At 42.3% G+C, this 20,075-nt stretch overlaps 1 protein-coding gene across 3 annotated transcripts in view; it reads right to left on the bottom strand.

Annotated features, from left to right (window-relative positions):
• Positions 1 to 19,762, bottom strand: part of TP63 (tumor protein p63) — a 194,353-nt gene extending 174,591 nt beyond the window's left edge. For 2 of the 3 annotated variants that reach the window (XM_089680147.1, XM_089680149.1), the window contains exon 1: positions 19,478 to 19,757. In XM_089680147.1, the coding sequence (XP_089536273.1) occupies positions 19,478 to 19,590 (113 nt within the window). In that variant the 5' untranslated portion in view covers positions 19,591 to 19,757. Of the gene's footprint in view, positions 1 to 19,477 lie in introns of all 3 variants that reach the window. The other variant, XM_089680150.1, reaches the window with a different exon arrangement.
• Between the last annotated feature and the right edge of the window lie 313 nt (positions 19,763 to 20,075).

The raw sequence follows: 20,075 nt of genomic DNA, 5'->3' as shown, positions 1-20,075 counted from the left end.
ATAAGTACTTGGTAGGCAAGTGGTTAAAGAAAGAGCTAGTGTGCATTAAACAGCTAGTATTGACATCAGAATCATTTGACACCAGCATATCATTGTTTACCAAATTAAAGCCTATATTTCCATATGATACCCATCATGTCTTTTTAGACAGTTTCTACCAACTTACATTAGTTTGACAATACTTTGAATGTGGACTGGGTTGACTGATCTTGGAATCGATATAAACATTCCCCTTGAGATATAGTGTAACTGTGGACTTGGAGAATTAAAGGATGGAATGTTTGTGTGTGGTTTATTGTATGGACATATGGTTCACTGACAGTTGCTTTGGTTCTTTTCCATTTGTCATGGACATTATGAGCTGGCCACATGTACAGTTTTCTTGCATGTTACCACACGTTGCACTCATTAGAAACAACTGAAAATGGTCACCAGGAAAAAAGGGACAATAGATATCTTTAGTGGAGGGCACAAGCAATATTAAAACCTGACAGAGGTTCTATCCTCTTACCACTCAATGTAAAACTAGAAAAAAGATACACTTTAATTTTGGAGTTTGACTGGAGTGTACCTTTAACTTACAATATATAACTGTGATTTTTTTTTAAAGTGCATTAGAACCTTGCAGTCTTTTCACTCATCACAAAAGAAATAACAAGGCTACCATTGCAGACATCATTCTGTACTTACTAGTTACTTGGTAGTGTCTGCTTAGAACTCTTTAGAATCACAAACAAGCATGCAATGAATGAAAGTGATTGAACAGTCAGAATTCCTTATTGTACTTATAAAGAAACAGCAACTCATAAAGTACTGAAACCAAAGAGCTGCATGGCAGCCAGGAAACTAATTTCTATGTGGAGATGAGCATCTCTATTTCTCTCATGACAAATTTCCTCCTATGACTGGGGATAATCTAAATGCAAAAATAAATATATAAAATGTCTTAGCTGATAGATTCTTGGTATACCGATAGCTTAATAAAATTCAAAAATGTTTAACTAGAATGATTTATCATTACTGAGGTTAACATAGCAGTTTGAATCTTATAGTGTTACAATGGGCGATACTGTGATATATTTCAGTTGTACCTGATGTAAATGCTTGACAGATGACAGTCTGTCAAGCAGTAAATAAAGCCTGAGGTAATATAATAAAAATGTCTTACCCACTGCTGAAGACTAAAAACAAATTGACAACTTGTAATCTGCTACCAGATGCTGCCTGACAATTCTCACAGAGAAATGGATAGTGACACATAGGCGATGTCACTGCAATCCTACAGTGAACTTGTACTTTGGGACAGGATACCAAAGCATACATATTTTATCTAGAAATATCAGAAGCATCACGCGTCTTTATATCTAATTTAGTGAACAAATGGCAAAAGAGATTTATGTAGCTAAACTAAATTAAGACTGTAAATTTGTGCTTAGAGAACATATGTTGTCCTATTGCATTATTGTAATTGTAGCAACTAGAGTTTGTAATAATAATTATTAGAATAATAATATTGGCCAGTAGCATAAGGCCATGGGCTGTCAGTTTACTTAGGCTACCTACCTGAACTTTTATAGAGCATACCTTTAGACAGATGACAAGCCCATTAAACATATAAAGCAGTACAGTGCAGGCACATCACTATATCAAGCTACTGACATTTTGCATTATATTTTGTGACCGCTTGCTTTCAATTTTTTCTTCTGCACAGTAGGGACTGTGGTTGGGCAGCGATGGGCAGAGATTGTAACAACATTTTTGTCTACAGTTCCCAGCAACCCTTAAAGCTGTAAGTGGAGCTTGGCAGAATTATTGTAGTTTTGTGGAAAAGTGGAGGAAAGGATACCAACCCTAAAGAAGAAAGTGGTCAATTTTACTGGCAGGAGCAACAGCTATAATTACTATCAAAGAAATAGACAAGACAGAAAGCTGAACTCTAGTCAGTTATAGAAAAAAAAAGTAAAAATGTATATACATTTTTTTCATGACTTATGCTTGTCTAGCCTGTAATGCAGGGGAACATATTTCTTGGTCCCAAAGCAACTGCTGCATTTCCTCACACCCACTCCAGCACCAGAAAGTGAGCAGGTCCTCAATGTCATCTGGTTACTCCCACTCCAGCAACAAAACATGAGCAGGTCCTCAGTGTGATCCAGTCACTCCCACGCCACCACAAAAACGTGAGCATGTCCTCAATGTCATCCAGTCCCTTCCACTCTATTACCAAAACGTAAGCAGGTCCTCAATGTCTTCTAGTTACTCCCACTCCAGCAACAAAACGTGAGCAGTTCCTCAATTTCATCCAGTCACTCCCACTCTAGCACCAGAATGAGAGCAGGTCCTCAGTGTCAACCAGTCACTCCCACTCCACCACCGGAAGGACAGCAGGTCCTCAATGTCATGCAGTCATTCCCACACCAGCACCAGAACAAGAGCAGGTCCTCAATGTCATTCAGTCGCTCCCACTTCAGCACCAGAATGTGAGCAGGTCCTCGATTTCATCCAGTCACTCCCACTGTAGCACCAGAATGAGAGCACGTCCTCAATGTCATCCAGTCACTCCCACTCCAGCACCAATATTAAAGAAGGTCCTCCATGTCATCCAGTCACTCCCACACCAGCACCAGAACAAGAGCAAGTCCTCAATGTCATTCAGTTGCTCCCACTTAAGCATCAGAAGGTAAGCAGGTCCTCAATGTCATCCAGTCGCTCCCACTGAAGCACCAGAAGGTAAGCAGGTCCTCAATGTCACCAAGTCACTCCCACTACAACACCAGAATGAAAGCAGGTCCTCAATGTCATCCAGTCACTACCACTTCAGTACCAGAAGGAGAGCAGGTCCTCAATGCCATCCAGTCACTCCCACTTCAGCACCAGAACATGAGCAGGCCCTCAATGTGGTCCAGTCACTCCAATTCTAGCACCAGAGTGACAGCATGTCCTCAATATGACACAGTCACTGCCGCTCCAGCACCAGAATGACAGCAGGTCCTCAATGTCATCCGGTCACTCCCACACCAGTACAAGAACAGGTCCTCGATCTCGTCCAGTCACTCCCACTTCAGCACAAGAACATGAGCAGGTCCTCAATGTCATCCAGTCACTCCCACACCAGCACCAGAATGAGAGCAGGTCCTCAGTGTCACCCAGTCATTCTCACTCCAGCATCAGAACATGAGCAGGTCCTCAATGTCATCCAGTCACTCCCACACTAGCACCAGAATGAGAGCAGGTCCTCAGTGTCACCCAGTCATTCTCACTCCAGCATCAGAACATGAGCAGGTCCTCAATGTCATCCAGTCACTCCCACACTAGCACCAGAATGAGAGCAGGTCCTCAGTGTCACCCAGTCATTCTCACTCCAGCATCAGAACATGAGCAGGTCCTCAATGGCATTATACAGAACCAGCAGTGGCAATTGTGACTGCATTGTACAAGATGACATCAGTGAGGGGCCAGCCAGATGACTGGAAAAGAGAAGTGGCTTCGTCCATATAGGAGCTGGCAGGTAGGAAGCCTGCTGGACTGATGAAGGAGGTAAATAAATTTGCCTATTACATGCTACCTAGACTAAACAAGTATTAGTTATTGATCTGCTTATAATTGTTTCATCATACAGGAAGTGGGGGAAAATCTGCAACAAATTCACAGACAGAAACAAAAATCTGCCAGGTGTTCTAGCTTTCCCCTATTCAACTCCAAAATTCATTTTTATTTCTGTCTGTGTTGCTTACTGTTCAGGAAATACTCTCAAGTCTCCAGTATGGAAAAACTTCATGAATCAAGAATCGGGGTATGTCTTTAATGAAGCCCCAGATAGCATTAAACATTTGACAGGGATTCTAACCTTACTCACTCTGTTGTTTTGGCTGGACATGATTTCTATTGTACATAGGCAGTTTGGGCTGGACATACATTCAAGAAAACTCCAGGCTCATGAAAAACGGAAGCAAAATTTGATACAATATTCAAAGGCAAGGTTACTAAAACCTTTAAAATGTATACAGTAGGCCTAAAGGGGATTTTTTTTTCAACCAAACCAGAGTGCGCTGCCACCAGCAGTATACGGAAATACAATTGCTTGCATATACAGTATAAAGCATATGTTATTCTTTAGGTAAAGTGGAACTTCACTCTTTCAATCAATACTATTTTTAATCTTTATGCTACTAGCATTAGTAAATAAATAGGAAGGTTTATTATATTTACTTGTTTTAAACTTTTTTCTCACATTTCTTCAGTTACTGCCTGGTTTCCAGACCTAAGCTAATTATATTGTACATCCCAGGAGTCTTCAGGAGGGGAGGAGGGGCTCTCTCAGATAAGCATACCCTCCTTCCTGCATGCCTGAGCTAAGGGCAGATGGATTCCAGGATGTAAATACTACATGAATCATCTGCCCTTACTTAAGATTATTATTATTATACAGGATTTATATAGCGCCAACAGTTTGCTCAGCGCTTTACAATATAACGGGAGAAAATACAGCAACAATACAGTTCAATACAATAGGGTTAGGAGGACCCTGCTCCTCTGAGCTTACAATCTAAGAGATGTCCACGATCATAAATGCTAGGAGTGTTTTTCAATGTGATTTCTCAGCAAAACAAAGCATGGAGACATGGATGAATGGGGGAGTTTGCTTTGAATGCTTAAAATGAATTAAATCGTGTTTTTGGTTTGTGGTGCTCAGAACCAGTGTAGATTTAAAGTGCTTGTAAACCCTTATATATACCTAGTGGAATGACAAGCCTCAGGCAATAAAGAGAGATTAAACAAATCCTCCTACATAAGTTGTACCTGCTTCTCTTCAGCAATCTTATCTGTACGGCCTCCTAAAACACACATTTTACACAGAATCTCGGAGCTCTAGCTGGCAGGGTGCGGGAATCTGACATCACATACTGCAGTGCTCAGAGCAAGGCGCTGTCTGGAACCTGAGACCTCAGTGGGGGGAAAGGACTCATCCCCCTTCCACACAGACACATGTGGAAACATAGACAGCTAAGGCTGTGAATCACAGGCTGTGTACTAAAACTCCCCGCCCCTCCCCCCTCCATCCAATGGAGTCTGCACTAGTTGTGAGAAAAGATTCATGCTGATGGTAGAGCAGGTAGACATCACATTAAGTGCCTTGGATTGAGGCAAGCACACACTATAGTATGTTGTGTGCATTTTTTATGGCAGAGGTTTACAACCACTTGACCCCTGGAAGGTTTTACCCCCTTCTTTGCTATTCAGCACTGTGCTATTTCGAACTGGCAATTGCTTGGTCATGCAACACTGTAACCAAATTACATATTTTTTTACACAAGTAGAGCTTTCTTTTGGTGGTATTTAATCACCACTGTTTTTTTTTAAAAAAATTTATATATAAACTAAAAAAGACTGAAAAGTTTGGAAAAAACAAGTTTTTCTTAGTTTCTGTTATAAAATTTTATAGAAAGTATGACATTTTGTGACATTAGCACTACGTCTGCCAGTGTTAGTAATCAGCTAGCCGGGGATCCTAGGTGATGTCATTCACCAAATATTGTCAAGAACAGCACCTCAAAGCTTGGTATTCAAATGATTTGTACACTTTTAATGTTGCCCTTTAAGCTTCATTTAAATACTCTCTACTCTGCCAGTGTTTTGTAATCAGCTAGCCGGGAATCCTAGGTGATGTCATTGATCAAATATTGTCAAGAACAGCACCTCAAAGTAGTCAAATGATTTTTACACTTTAAATGTTGCCCTTTAAGCTTCATTTAAATACTCTCTACCTGCTATTTTATCATGTTTTTAAATTCAGTACCGTTCAGTGAAGAAGGGAAATAAAGGAAAACACTGAAAATACCCAAACCTTTTAAATAACATATATGGGAAATTGCCTAAAGCTGCACGTGAAACCACAGAATAGTACAATGTAGTCTTTAAAAAAGTGACATTTAAAAGAGTAGAAAAGAAAAAAAAACAGCAAGGGGTTTCTCTTAGCCACTTGACCCCTGGAAGGTTTTACCCCCTTCTCACTCTTTTTTTGCTGTTCAGCATTGAGCTACTTTAACTGGCAATTGCTTGGTCATGCAACATTGTACAAAATCAAAATTTATATAATTTTTTTCCACACAAGTAGACCTGTTTTTGGTGGTATCATATCACCGCTGGGCTTTTTAAAATGTTTTATTATATAAACAAAAAACAACCAAATATTTAGAAAAAAAAACATATTTTCTAAATTCTGATATAAAACATATCTAATATAATTACATTTCTTCAAAAATGTAGGCCAAAATGTATTCTGCTAAATGTCTTTGGTACAAAAAAATCCCAATAAGTGTATATTAACTGGTTTGTGTGAATACGTCTGCAAACTATGGTATGTATGCTAGAATTTAGGCAGCTATAGATGCTATAATGTAGTAGTGATGATCAGCAACCTTTAGTGGGCCTGTGATAGGGTGGCGGGCAATCTGGCACTAACAAACACTATCTGAAAAGGGTCACTAACTGGCACTGACGTCACTAGTGACACTAATACAGTGATCAGTGGTAATACTGTACACTAACACTGTACTAATGACACTTGCTGGGAAGAAGCAATCAAGGGATTAACTATGTGCCTAGCAATGTGTAATATGTGCTTCTTTTCCTTTACTATCTTGCTGTTTTTACTCCCTGCTTTTGCAGGGAGGAGAAACAGCCAGATCGCTGTGCTCTCTGCACAGAGTTCTGTATTTTTGTAAAATCACTGGTTGAAATCAGCTGTTAAACTCGTGCTGTGTCTAATCCCAGCACAGGTCAGCACGGGGCACACAAATTTTCACCACCGAACCCAAAAGAATCAACCAACATACAGGTAGGTGATCGTGTATACTTACTGTGAGCGGTCGGCAGGTGGTTAAGGTTCAAAGCTAACCCATACAGCCTTTGTGGCCAGGAAAGGGAGGACAGTGATCATGCAGCCCCCTTTTCTAGACCAGACCTAGTCACATGCCTTTCAACTTTGGAGGGAATGGGTACCTTGCATGGAAGGGGGATGATCAAATTCCCCCACAATACAGCTTGTACAAATGTACCGATCCCCAAGAGAATGTGGGGTTTGTGTAGGGGGACTTATAGGAATCCCCTTTAAAATAAGGGAGTCAACTGATATCCTAACTTATTAGTCATTCTCAAAAATAGTAAAGAAAGTGAAGAAATCCTTTACCCATCTTGCTACTGCACTACTGTAGGGGGGGAAAAAGTAGACAGGTAGACTTAAATTGTAGGTAAACTCCAATTATATATTTTTTTCTTTTTGCCCACTTTTGGTGTATTAAATATGCCATTTAAAGTATTTTATTATATTTGTTGCTGATCTGCCTGTTAACTGGAGGTGTTATGTAGTCCTAATAGACCCCCTGTCCTGGGGTGAACACAGGAAATGTGTTAATGGCAGGTATCAAGTGAAACTAATTTTTTTTTAAATGTAAAAAGGAAAATGAATACAGCTAATAAATCTAATAACTGGCAAGCTGCACTACTACCAGTTTTTGCCTTTAGAGTTTAGATACAGTTTCAGTTTCTGGAGAACCGTTTGTAAATGGCACTGTAGAAAAACATGCAGGGGTAACTAGTGCATTCTATGAACTGCTCTTATCGAGCTGTCATTAGACTGTGCAGATCACAGACAAAATGCACAGCTGTGGAGGCAGCATTAAGTGGACTTGTGCTTTGTCCTACTTGAACAAAGTACAGGTTTGCATAAACATATTGTATGCTCCTCATCTGCTATATTGCTTGCACATACTAACAGAATGTATGTGCTTACATCTTTATCACGCTCTTCAACAAATATAGTGCACGCACTTACATCTTACCTTTATGACCTTGTGTATTAAAAAATATATATTTTTCACAATCTTACAGAAAAAAATATTTTAGTTTATTTATTTCAGGTACTTATATAGCGCTGTCAATTTATGCAGCACTTTACATATATATATTGTCCATTTACATCAGTCCCTAACCCTTAAGGAGCACACAATGTAAAGTCGCTAACTTACATTCACACACTAAAGCCAATTTAGACAGGATCCAATTAACCAACCAGCATGTCTTTGGAGTGTGTGAGGAAACCCACACAGGCACAACATGAAAACTCCACGCAGGTTGTTCCATGGTTGGGATTGAAACCAACGACCCTAGTACTTCCAGGCAGAAGTGCTAACCATTTAGCCACTGTGCCCATTTAGTGATTAACTTTAACTGGTAAAGCATTAAGTGAAGGTGAATTTCTCCTGGGACCAGCTGCAGGAGTAGTTCCAACTACTTAGTAAAGGAAAGTGCCTAAATCTTCCTCCCAGCTATTTTCTTCAACAGTGCCTTCAAGTTTTACATTGTAAGTGAAGGAAAGGGGAAGAGAAACTTGACCTCCACATAGTGTCCTTCTCTTACTCCAGTACCTTGATCTTTACTGTTCCTGATTCACACTCTGTCCGCAGAAGGTGCTGCTGATGTTAACACTCATAAGGACTAGAGATATGCCAATAAGAAAGCTGGTCCCTTGGAAGCCTGCTGTCCCCTAGGTCTGTTCATAGGTGGCCTTTTGGTAATCTTGCTCTAAAAAAATTGGTTTGGTCTCATATCATATCAGACGCTCTGATGTAAGATTCAGTGGGCAATTTGTACTGAAGAATTTTTTTTTTTACTTAGCCCAGTGAACTTGTGTTTATTTCCAATCATATGCAAATTAATTTAACCATTTGACTTCTATGGATGAATAAACACTCTCCAAACTTTGGAGTGAACAATTGTCTTCTTTACTCCCATTGGGGAGGTTTATTCTCAATCTCTGTCAAGGTGACAGCTGTGAAGTCACATTACTCCACCAAGGATGTAGAAGCAATGAAAAGCAGTCTTTTTATCCCTGTTTTGTCCTTTTATGTTGATTTCCCCTAAAATTATGTTCCAGGGTGATTTTAGTGAGACAATAAGTGAGGGTCTTCAAAAAAGAAATGAAAAACACCTGCCGGAGATATTCTTGTAGCACTACCCCATCAGAGCTCTTCAATTAAATAGGCTAATGTCCCTTTAACTGCTGTGTCTGCTCTTCTGCACGCTCAATGGAGCCCTAGTTGGTGCACAAAAGGATTCAAATCTTCCTTGAGGCAAAGGTAGAAGTTCTTTAATAGAGGGTGAACACAAAGTAAGGGAGCTAGCTCTTTAAGTTATGTAGAATTTGAATTGTACCCCTTTGGCACACACAGGGTGAGGCCGATATGAAAATAAGCACTGATACTGGTGCCAAAAATAACCCCCCCGCTTGCCACCAGTGCCCCTCGCCATCACCCACCCGCCGCTGCTCGGTGGTTCTCAGCCTTACCTGAGAAACCGAATGATCCCGGCACTGGGCACAGAAATAAGTGAAGGAAAGATGGCCTCCACTCATCTCTATGCCCTTGGAGGACTGGAGCGGCGTCTCTTCCGGTTTCGGCACCTTGTAATCAAGGCCATTTTTTTTTAAAGCACTAGATCAATGCTTTTTTTGATCTAATCTTGATAGGAAAAAAAGTGCTTAACATTTTTTTTAAAGGGACAGTTGAAAAAAAAATATTAATTAAATAAATAATAAAAAAAACTTTTAAGTGCCCCTGTCCCCCCATGCTCGCTCGTAGTGGTGAACGTAAACAGTGTTCAAACCACACATGTGTGGTATCGCCATGAACGACAGAGCAAGAGCAATAATTCTAGCACTAGACCCCTTCTGTAACTTTAACCTGTAGAAATTTTTAAAACATCACCCATGGAGATTTGTAAGTACCATAGTTTGACGCCACTCCACAAGTATGCGCAATTTTAAAGCATGACATGTTGGGTATCTATTTACTCGGAGTAACCTCATCTTTCATATTTTTAAAAAAAATGGAGTATATATTGTGTTTTCTTAAATTAATAAAGTATTTTTTTCCACAAAAAAAAAATTGCGTTTGAAAAATAATAAATTTTTAAAAACTGTCCATTTGGTTTCGGCCAAGTGCATCCTGAATTTTCGGTTTCAGTTTCGGCACCAGAATTTTTCAGTATAGTGTATGTGGATATATATATATATATACATACATACATACATACATACACACACTCTATGTTGCCAAAATTATTGGGACATCCCTCCATATCTTTGGATTCAGATGCTCCAATCACCTCCATGGCCAAAGGTGTATAAAATCAAGCACCTAGGCATGTAGACTGCTTCTACAAACATTTGTGAAAGAATGGTTCGCTCTCAGGAGCTCAGTGAATTCAAGCGTGGTACCATGATAGGTTGCCACCTGTGCAATAAGTCCATCCGTGAAATTTCCTTGCTACTAAATATTCCACAGTCATCTGTTAGTGGTTTTATAACAAAGTGGAAGCAACTGGGAACAACATCAACTCAGCCACAAAGTGGTAGGCCACGTAAAATGACAGAGCGGGGTCAGAGCATGCTGAAGCGCACAGTGTGCAGAAGTCACCAACTGTCTGCAGAGTCAATAGCTAAAAACCTACAAACTTTGTGTGGCATTCAGATTAGCACAACAACAGTGCATAGAGAGCTTCACGGAAAGGGTTTCCATGGCCGAGCAGCTGCATCCAAGTCTTACATAATCAACTGCAATACAAAGCATTGCAAGCCGTGGTGTAAAGCACGCTGCCATTGGACTCTGGAGTGACAAATCACGCTTTGTCTGACAATCCGATGGACATGTCTGGGTTTGGAGGTCACCACGAGAATGGTACTTTCCTGACTGCATTGTGCCAAGAGTAAAGTTTGATGGAGTGGCATTATGGTGTGGGGTTGTTTTTCAGGGGTTGACCTTGGCCCTTTTGTTCCAGTGAATGAAACTCTTAAGGTGTCAGCATACCAAGACATTTTGGACAATTTCATGCTCCAAACTTTGTGGGAACAGTTTGGGGATGGCACCTTCCTGTCCCAACAGGACTGTGCACCAGTGCACAAAGTAAGGTCCATAAAGAAATGGATGCGTGAGTTTGGGGTGGAGGAACTTGACTGGCCTGCACAGTCCTGACCTCAACCCGATAGAACACCCTTGGTATAAATTACAGTGGAGACTGCGAGCCAGGCCTTCTCGTCTGGCATCATTGCCCGACCTCACAAATGAACTTCTGGAAGAATGGGCAAACATTCCCATAGACACATTCCTAAACCTTGTGGACAGCCTTCCTAGAAGAGTTGAAGCTGTTGTAGCTTCAAAGGGTGGGCCAACTCAATATTGTTCCATATGACTGGGAGTTCATGTGTGTGTAAACGCAGGCGTCCTAATACTTTTGGCAATACAGTGTGTATGTATGTACAGTATATATATTTATTTATTTATTATGTATAGCCTGGTGTATAGCAGATTTATTTTAATTGTCAGCAATGATATGATAATTTTGTTAGACAGTATCTTTTAGTTATTTAGTTAATAAGTTAGTTGTGTATTATGCCTGGAATAGCAGTCAGGCTATCGCCAAATGTCTGTTTTTCTATCTCAATACTAATGTCCTTATTGATATACCTGTAAATTGCTAGTTAACCATTCCCTCATTGTCATCAGATTTAGTATTATCTAATCTTAGATTGTAAGCTCCAAGGAGCAGGGCCCTCCCAACCCTCTTGTATTGAACTGTATTGTTGCTGTATTGTCTCCCGTTATATTGTAAAGCGCTGAGCAAACTGTTGGTGCTATATAAATCCTGTATTATAATAATAATAATAAACCATGTCTTCTGCTGATTGTGAAATAACTGCTTTATATAGAAATATTTACTCAGTTTGCCCCTGTAAGTTTTCTCTAGATAGATCATTACAGTACCACTAAACTCTTATTTATTTTAATTCAGGAAGTCCATATACATATAATGTATTGTCTGCTTCTTTAAAATATCTTCCTTCCTGACTTCCTGGCTGGTCCTCAAGCCACTCCCTGTTTGCAGGTGTCTCCCTTGCATAGTCAGGTGCACAGGAGACAACCTGTCAGGGCTCAGGGTATGACCAGAGGTGTGTGGACCGACACAGGGAAACACAGACTTCAGGTATAGCGTGTAAAACAATATAAATTATTAAGGGCAACACAAACATAAACGCAGTGCAACAAACCAAACCCAAAACTAACACAAATACGTACAACAAGGTGCAACAAACCCAAACCTTAACTGATATATATATATAAATATGGAGCACAACGTAGTCAGGCGGGCCGGGTCGGTAGATAACGAGCAGACAAGGTACAAAGAGTAGGCAGAAGATTGGTCAGGAGTAGCCGAGGTCGGTGCAGGCAGAGTTCAAGCAGAGTCAGGATCAGGCAGGAAGCAGGCAGGATGCAGGTACAGGGGCTCGTGGGAATAATATACCAAGGCCCTGACTGCAGGCCTGGTCATTCCTTAAATACACGTCCTGCAATCAGCCTCAGGTGATCGCTTGATTGCAGGAGTGAGCTTCTGGCTGCTGAGAGCACCCGCTGGCCAGCCCTGGTACTGCAGCCCACAAGGCAGGTGAGTCCCACCACCATTGGCGAGTCCATTCCTGACAGTACCCCCCCTCAAGGAGCAACCTCAGGACGCTCCAAACAGTCCGTAATGGCACATCGGGCTGGGCAGCGGCACTCCGGGCTGGGCAGCGGGCAGAGGCACACCGGGCTGGGCAGTGGGCAGAGGCACATCAGGCAGAGCAGCGAGCACCGGGCCATCAGGCGGGGCAGCGGGCCATCAGGTGGGGCAGCGGGCACCTGGCCATCAGGCGGAGCAGTGGGCACCGGGCCATCAGGCGAGGCAGCGGGCACCGAGTCATCTGGCACGACAGCAGGCACCAAGTCATCTGGCAAAATAGCGGGCACCGGGTCACCAAGCTCGACAGCGGGCACCGAGTCATCTGGCACGACAGCGGGCACCGGGTCACCAAGCTCAACAGCGGGCACCGGGTCACCAAGCTCAACAGCGGGCACCGAGTCATCTGGCACGACAGCGGGCACCGAGTTGCCAAGCTCGACAGCAGGCACCGGGTCGTCTGGCAGGACAGCGGGCACCGAGTCATCTGGCAGAATAGCGGGCACCGGGTCACCAAGCTCGACAGCGGGCACCGAGTCATCTGACACGACAGCGGGCACCGGGTCACCAAGCTCAACAGCGGACACAGGGGCGTCTGGTAGGACAGCGGGCACCGGGGCGTCAGGCTGGACCACGGGCACCGGGCGTCAAGCTCGACCGCGGGTACCGGGGAGCCAGGCTCGACCGCGGGCACTGGGGCACCGGGGCGTCAGGTTGGACCGCAGGCACCGGGGCGCCAGGCTCGACCGCGGGCACCGGGGCACCAGGCTCAACCGTGGGCACTGGGGCACCAGGCTCGACCACGGGCACCGGGCCATCCGACTGGATCGGGTCATCAGGCCGGGTAGGATCATCAGGCCAGGTAGGATCATCAGGTCGGGTAGGATCATCAGGCTGGGTAGCGTACACTGGGTCATCAGGCATCCGGGCATCAGGCTGAACAACGGGCACTGGGGCACCAGGCTGGATAACAGAAGGTGGGTTCTCAAACCGCAGGCTGACCGGTTTGGATACTGGCAGGATGGTACTGGTTGGAAAAAATTTTCGCTTCTTTTTGGTTTTTGTTACTGGAGCACTGCAAGTAAGCGCAGGTCTGTAAACAGAAGGAGCAGCTTCTACAGAGGACTTCTTTACAGGGCTAAAGGCAGGATAGGTGCAGCGAGTGGGAACAGGGGACTGACATGTGGTAGATAGCAGGGTATACTGGGCTGTCACTGGGGGGTGCTGTGGGAAATGGAGGAAGAGAGCTTTGAGCAGAGGAATGCTTAGAAGCAGGACTGGGTTGTTGCAAGCTGAGGCTGGGTGTAACAAATCTGACCATGACTGTAGTACTGGTTCAACAAAGCTCAGCTTACATAAAGCCTGTCTGACCAAAGACTGCACTGCGTTTATACAATCCACTAGCACCTGTTGTGAACATGCTGAATAATGCTCCAAGAAGTAATCCGCATCATCCTCTAATAACCATACCAGCGACTCTACTTGGCCTGCACTAAATGGCAGGAAAAAGTCATCCCTGCTTTCAGGGGTACCAGATGAAGCCAACTCAGAACAAGCCTGAATCAATGGTTGCACCTCAGAGAACTCTGTGCCCTGATCTACTAGGAAATTAGCAATCCGTATGCATTCTAGCAGATGATCCCTGGCATACTCCTTCAGAGTCTGATAGGCATAATCTCTGTTATCTAAGACTAGCAGAGACAAATACACAACCTCCTCAGGATGCATCCTTCCCAACAATAAGCCAAGATGGCTTCCCTGTGCACCCACTTCTGGTCAGGACTGGCCTTGGTGTAATGTCAGGGCTCCGGGTATGACCAGAGGTGTGTGGACCGACACAGGGAAACACAGACTTCAGGTATAGCGTGTAAAACAATATAAATTATTAAGGGCAACACAAACATAAACGCAGTGCAACAAACCAAACCCAAAACTAACACAAATACATACAACAAGGTGCAACAAACCCAAACCTTAACTGATATATATATATATAAATATGGAGCACAACGTAGTCAGGCGGGCCGGGTCGGTAGCTAACGGGCAGACGAGGTACAAAGAGTAGGCAGAAGATTGGTCAGGAGTAGCCGAGGTCGGTGCAGGCAGAGTTCAAGCAGAGTCAGGATCAAGCAGAGTCAGGATCAGGCAGGTAGCAGACAGGATGCAGGTAGAGGGGCTCATGGGAACAATACACCAAGGCCCTGACTGCAGGCCTGGCCATTCCTTAAATACACCTCCTGCAATCAGCCTCAGGTGATGGCTTGATTGCAGGAGTGAGCTTCTGGCTGCTGAGAGCACCCACTGGTCAGCCCTGGTACTGCAGCCCACAAGGCAGGTGAGTCCCACCACCATTGGCGAGTCCATTCCTGACACAACCATTCATGTGCACTCCCGGGCCAAGTCTGTGTCCACTGAAGCAATGTAGAGCCTAGCAGGCCATGTCTGTGCTCCCTCCCCCCAGCTGGCTACAAAGGAGATACCTATGCTTTTGCATAGAAACCAATCAGCTTCTAGGTTTTGAGAGCTCCAATTGCGGACTATAGGGTGCATCCAGTGTGAACCAGGGCTAAATTGGGTGTATGAGAAGCACAGTGGCTAAATGGTTACCACTTCTGCCTGGCAGTACTCGAGTTGTTGGTTTGAATCCCAACCACGGCATCACCTGCCTAATGTTTGCATGTTCTTCCTGTGCCTGCGTGGGTTTCCTCTGTGTACTCCGGTTTCCTCCCATACTCCAAAGACATGCTGGTAGGTTAATTGGAACCTGTCTAAATTGGCCCTAGTATGTGTATATATGAATGTGAGTTAGGGACCTTTGATTGTACGCCCCTTGAGGGTTAGGGACTGATGTGAATGTACAATATATGTGTAAAGCGCTGCGTAAATTGACAGCACTACATAAGTACCTGAAATAAATAAATAAATAAATATTTTTCTGCTTCACTATAGTCAGAGGTAGTATTCAGATATCCTGCGTACAGCAATTTAAGTGCCCTTTACATAGAGTGCCTTCCTAAGACATTGATCATTGTGCCCAAAATGCATTTTATAGCTCGGACATATGAATAAAACTGGCTTAAGGGTGATATCACATAAAAAATAAAGCCATTCAGCTTACACATCAATTTCTCTAAATTTCTCTAATTTCTCTAAAAAAATGCTATCAAAGGAGGGTCTGAGATGGATGACCCTGAAAATGAGTATAACTCCCCAATCAATGGGAGGTTCACATTGCTTTAACTGGAAAACTTGTCTACTGAAAAAGTTATACAGAAAATGCTAGTTTTTATTTCATACATTAAATATAATTTACAAGGCTTTAAGATATACCTAATAATAAGAGCCAGCACACCAATTTTAGATCTTGATGGAAAAGTTTAGTGAAGCCCATTATCAGCAGAAAAGTTACACCAACATTTTGAGGGAATGGCAGCCCTGTATATCAAAGTGACAGGCAGAGGTTTTAAAATAAACCTGTCACCAGTGAAATTCATGAGCTACCATTGCCAACCTCCTTCTGAAAATGCTAATCACCTGGCTTGTATGACAACCCTCCAGGGCTCAGTGATTTCCGAATCATCAACCTAGAACAAGTATACATCTTGTGAAAGTCAGAGAGAAGTCACAAGTGCTTATCTGCATACTTGTTCGGGTCCACTGATACCACTGATTCAAGGTATTGAAAGCATATCAGTAGGACAGCCAGGCATTTAGCATTTTATAGGGAGAGGTCAGGTGTGGTTGACTCTTTGCTTTCTCAGACATAGGTTTCCTTTTAAGAAAAAACACAGTAAACAGATACTAGGTTATAGAAATTGAGCATGAGGAGCTTGCATTCTTATGCACCGGTACCAGTATCGCTATTGATGATGATACCAAATATTTTCACAAGTACTTGTAAAAATGCCCCCCCCCCGCCCCCGTTACCCAAATCAATACTTTGTGGTGCGATTTACATCAATATAAAATGTATGGACGCAAATTGCACTGCAAAGAATAGAATGCGATTTTAACATGAATGCTATTCCTGTCCAACTCACATGCATTTCCTCACTGCTCCTGTGTGAACCCAAGCTTGTCATAACCTCCCTGCACCGATACCATGCTGAGCAGAGAGTGGGAGAGAAGGGAGGGTGGGGATGTGTGAAGTCGAGCCTTGGAATAAAGGCCATCAACACAGTACTTCTATACACTGTTGTTGGCTATCAGGCAGAGGATGGAGGTAGATGCTCTGGATTCTCAGCTGTAGGAGAGGAGAGAAAGCCGCAGGGATTTTAAATCCCTGCATCTTTCTCTCCTCTCCTTGCAGGGATGACAGTACGGGCTAGAGGGCTTTTGATTCGGTGCTGACCAATCAGAAGCTGTCTAGCCCATACTGTCATCCCTGTAGCTTTCTCTCCTCTCTTCTGGAGCATTGCTGTGGTTTTCTCTTCCTCTCCTACAACTGAGAGTCTGTAGCATCTGCCTCCATCCTCCGATGCCCGACACCAAGGTATACAGCCCCATATGCCCTTCTATCCCACTCTCTGCTCAACATGGGATCAGTGCAGGGAGTTTCCCTGCAACATTCCTGTGTGAACTCAGACTGGCAAGCCTGGGTTCACACAGGAACAGTGGGGAAACAGCATGCGATATAGACAGGAATAGCATTCCTGTTCAAATCACATGCTATTGTTTGCAGTGCACTTTGCATCCATACATTTTGTATCGGCGAGTACTTGACCCAAAGTATAAGTACTTGTATTCGCCAATCAAAAAATGGCATCAGTGCATCCCTAATTCCTATAATAATTCAGTGAAAATGTATAGGCTGTATAGCCACCAATGGTGCCAAATAATCAGGTGTCACTTGCAACATTTAAAATGTATTACCGAGTATCTCCGACAGGGGGGGATAACTGTTTGTAAACAATACAGTTCCCTCCCCTGTCAGCTCCTGCACACTGCTTTGCATGGCTGTGCAGAAGTGTTCTTACAGTGAAGCACTAACACAGCACTCTATGTAAAACGGCACACAACACACAGTTACCCTTTGATCGCCCCACGTGTTCACCCTTTCCTGCCCAGTGCCATTAGTACAGTGTCAGTGCTTTTTATTAGCACTAATCACTTTATTGGTGTCACTGGGGATGTCAGTGATACCAAGTCAGTTCCTCCCCAGTGTCGGAATGTCCACCGCAGTCCCTGATCGCGGCCATTACTAGTAAAAATTAAAAAAAAAAACTCAGTATGTATACCGCCATTTGTAACGCTATAACTTTCACGTAAACCAATTAATTTACACGTATTGGGATTTGTTTTAGCAAAGACATGTAGAAAAATTTATTTTTTTACTGGACATGTTTAATAGCAAAAAGTAAAAAATATTTTTAGTTTTTTTCTCAAAATTGTTGGACTTTTTTTTTTTATAGCGCGAAAAATAAAAACCGCACAGGCAATCAAATACCACCAAAAGAAAGCTCTATTTGTGGGGAAAAAAAGGACATAAATTTAATTTGGGTGCAGCATTGCATGACTACGCAATTGTCAGTTAAAGTAACACAGCGCCGTAACACAACAAATGAGCTGGTCAGGAAGGGGGGTAAATCCTCTGGAGGGCAAGTGGTTAATCAATAAGTAGTAAGTGCATACAGGGGCAATCAAAATGGCACTGTTGGTCACAAAAAAGCTTCATGTATGCAGGAAGATTTGTCTTTTTTTCTATATGTTCCAACAATCCATACAGTAAAATATTGTAATACTAAACAGGATTGAAGTACTATTTGGGTCACAGAAAGCACACCTTCAAATTTTTAAACAACAATTAAATTTTACCAGTGACAAAACTGGTAAATTCAAGAGGTCATATATACTAGATTTCCCTCTAGAACCTTATACACATGGATGAGCTTCCTGGGAAATATAAAGGGACCTTAGCAGATCCTGACTAATAACAACACACTTTAGTTTTCTTATGTTATATAAAATTAAAGGAATTGTATGGCTCTTCAAATAGAAATAAGGAACTTGAATGCTCTAAAACAATTGGAAAATACAGTGGTCCACATCAACCAATCAGAATTCTTATTTCCTTGTGAAGCTAAACTGAAAGCTGATGATATGGGTACCTGCACATAAATGATTAAAGGTCAAACAATAGGTCCATTTTGAATAGCGATATCTCATAACTACAAGTTCAAAGAATAAAAATCACAAATAAATACTGCCTTTCTTTGCTACTGATCATTGGCAGATTCTGAGATGATGCCACTTCATTGACTACTCTAAAGTTCTCAGTTTATTTCATTATGGAGAATGTGGCTGTACAATATTGTTCTACACACTCCTGTATCCAGGTTTTCTTGTTCTTCTACTACATTTTGTTATATTTGCATAACTTTTTGTGACAATTTGGGGCTGTGACGCCTCATTGTATTGCTACGCCATGCTGTTTGTTATTTTGTTTAAATCTAAAATAAGAAAAATGGAAAAATCACAAATGTAGGTCCTGCTCATTATATTGCAGAAATATATCACTAGTAGAATGAAGGTGATATAAAGTTGACTTTGGTCTGGATACAGTTTATGGGAAGCAGTGCATCTAATTATCACTTAACATTTCAGCCCCAGATGTGGGAGGGGACTTTCCTTTCTTTATTTCCTAGGGATATGGACTGCTTTTGAATGTCAGCAAAAAAAGGCAGTATTTATCAGTACAAAATACCTTTTTTATATATGCATCATACATTTCTTAAATGTGAACAAACAAGATGCAGTATGGAGCTCCATGAAACAATAATTTAAATACAAAAAAATTAACGGAGAAAGCCTTGTAATATATCATTCTTATCCAAAAAGGTTTATAGTTCACACAACAGCAAAGCTATAAAATCAGAATTGCCAACTCATCTAACCAATGCCAAAAAGAATAAATGTAGTTGGCACTCACCTTGATATGTGTGGGTCTGGGCAGTATGGCAAAGCTGTACAGGATTCAAAATTCATTTTCTTTGGCTTCTTTTGGTTTAAAGACAGAAATAAATATCTAGTAGAGATGTACATGAAGATATTAGGTTTGAAGACCTAAAGTTTAGTGGCATCTGCTAGGAGTGATAAAAGTTTTTGACATTTGTCTATAGGCGGACCTTGTCACTGCATCAGCCAATGAAATCCTTCTAGTGACAGAAATTGATTCTCACCAACTGGACAGCCTCGTTTATTTATTTGTTTTGCTTGGTGTCTGAACCAGTCTTGGCACACACACACACGTCACTTCCAAAGCTAGGGAGATTGTTGTGGAGGAACTATGTAAACTGCTCATTCATTGGTCAATTTATGGATGACTTGGAGGCTTAATTTCATGATTTCCTACCGTTGAGAAGCTTGCACTAAATGACTGGTCTTCCTGAACTGCTGAGACTGTGAATTCTATCTGCAGCCTTAACTGATTTAGAAGTCACTAGTACGCTAATACGTTCAACAGGGGAATTTTTCTGTGTCCTTTAATACCCATCAACCGTTTGTTGTGGTCACAGTTTCAGTGCAGG

The sequence above is a fragment of the Staurois parvus genome, unplaced genomic scaffold (genome assembly GCF_062004578.1).
Source record: "Staurois parvus isolate SC_StPar_1 unplaced genomic scaffold, SC_StPar_1.0 ptg000235l, whole genome shotgun sequence".
Lineage (NCBI taxonomy): Eukaryota > Metazoa > Chordata > Amphibia > Anura > Ranidae > Staurois > Staurois parvus.
Note: the sequence above shows the minus strand (reverse complement) of the source record. Positions and strands in the feature narration are given on the sequence as shown.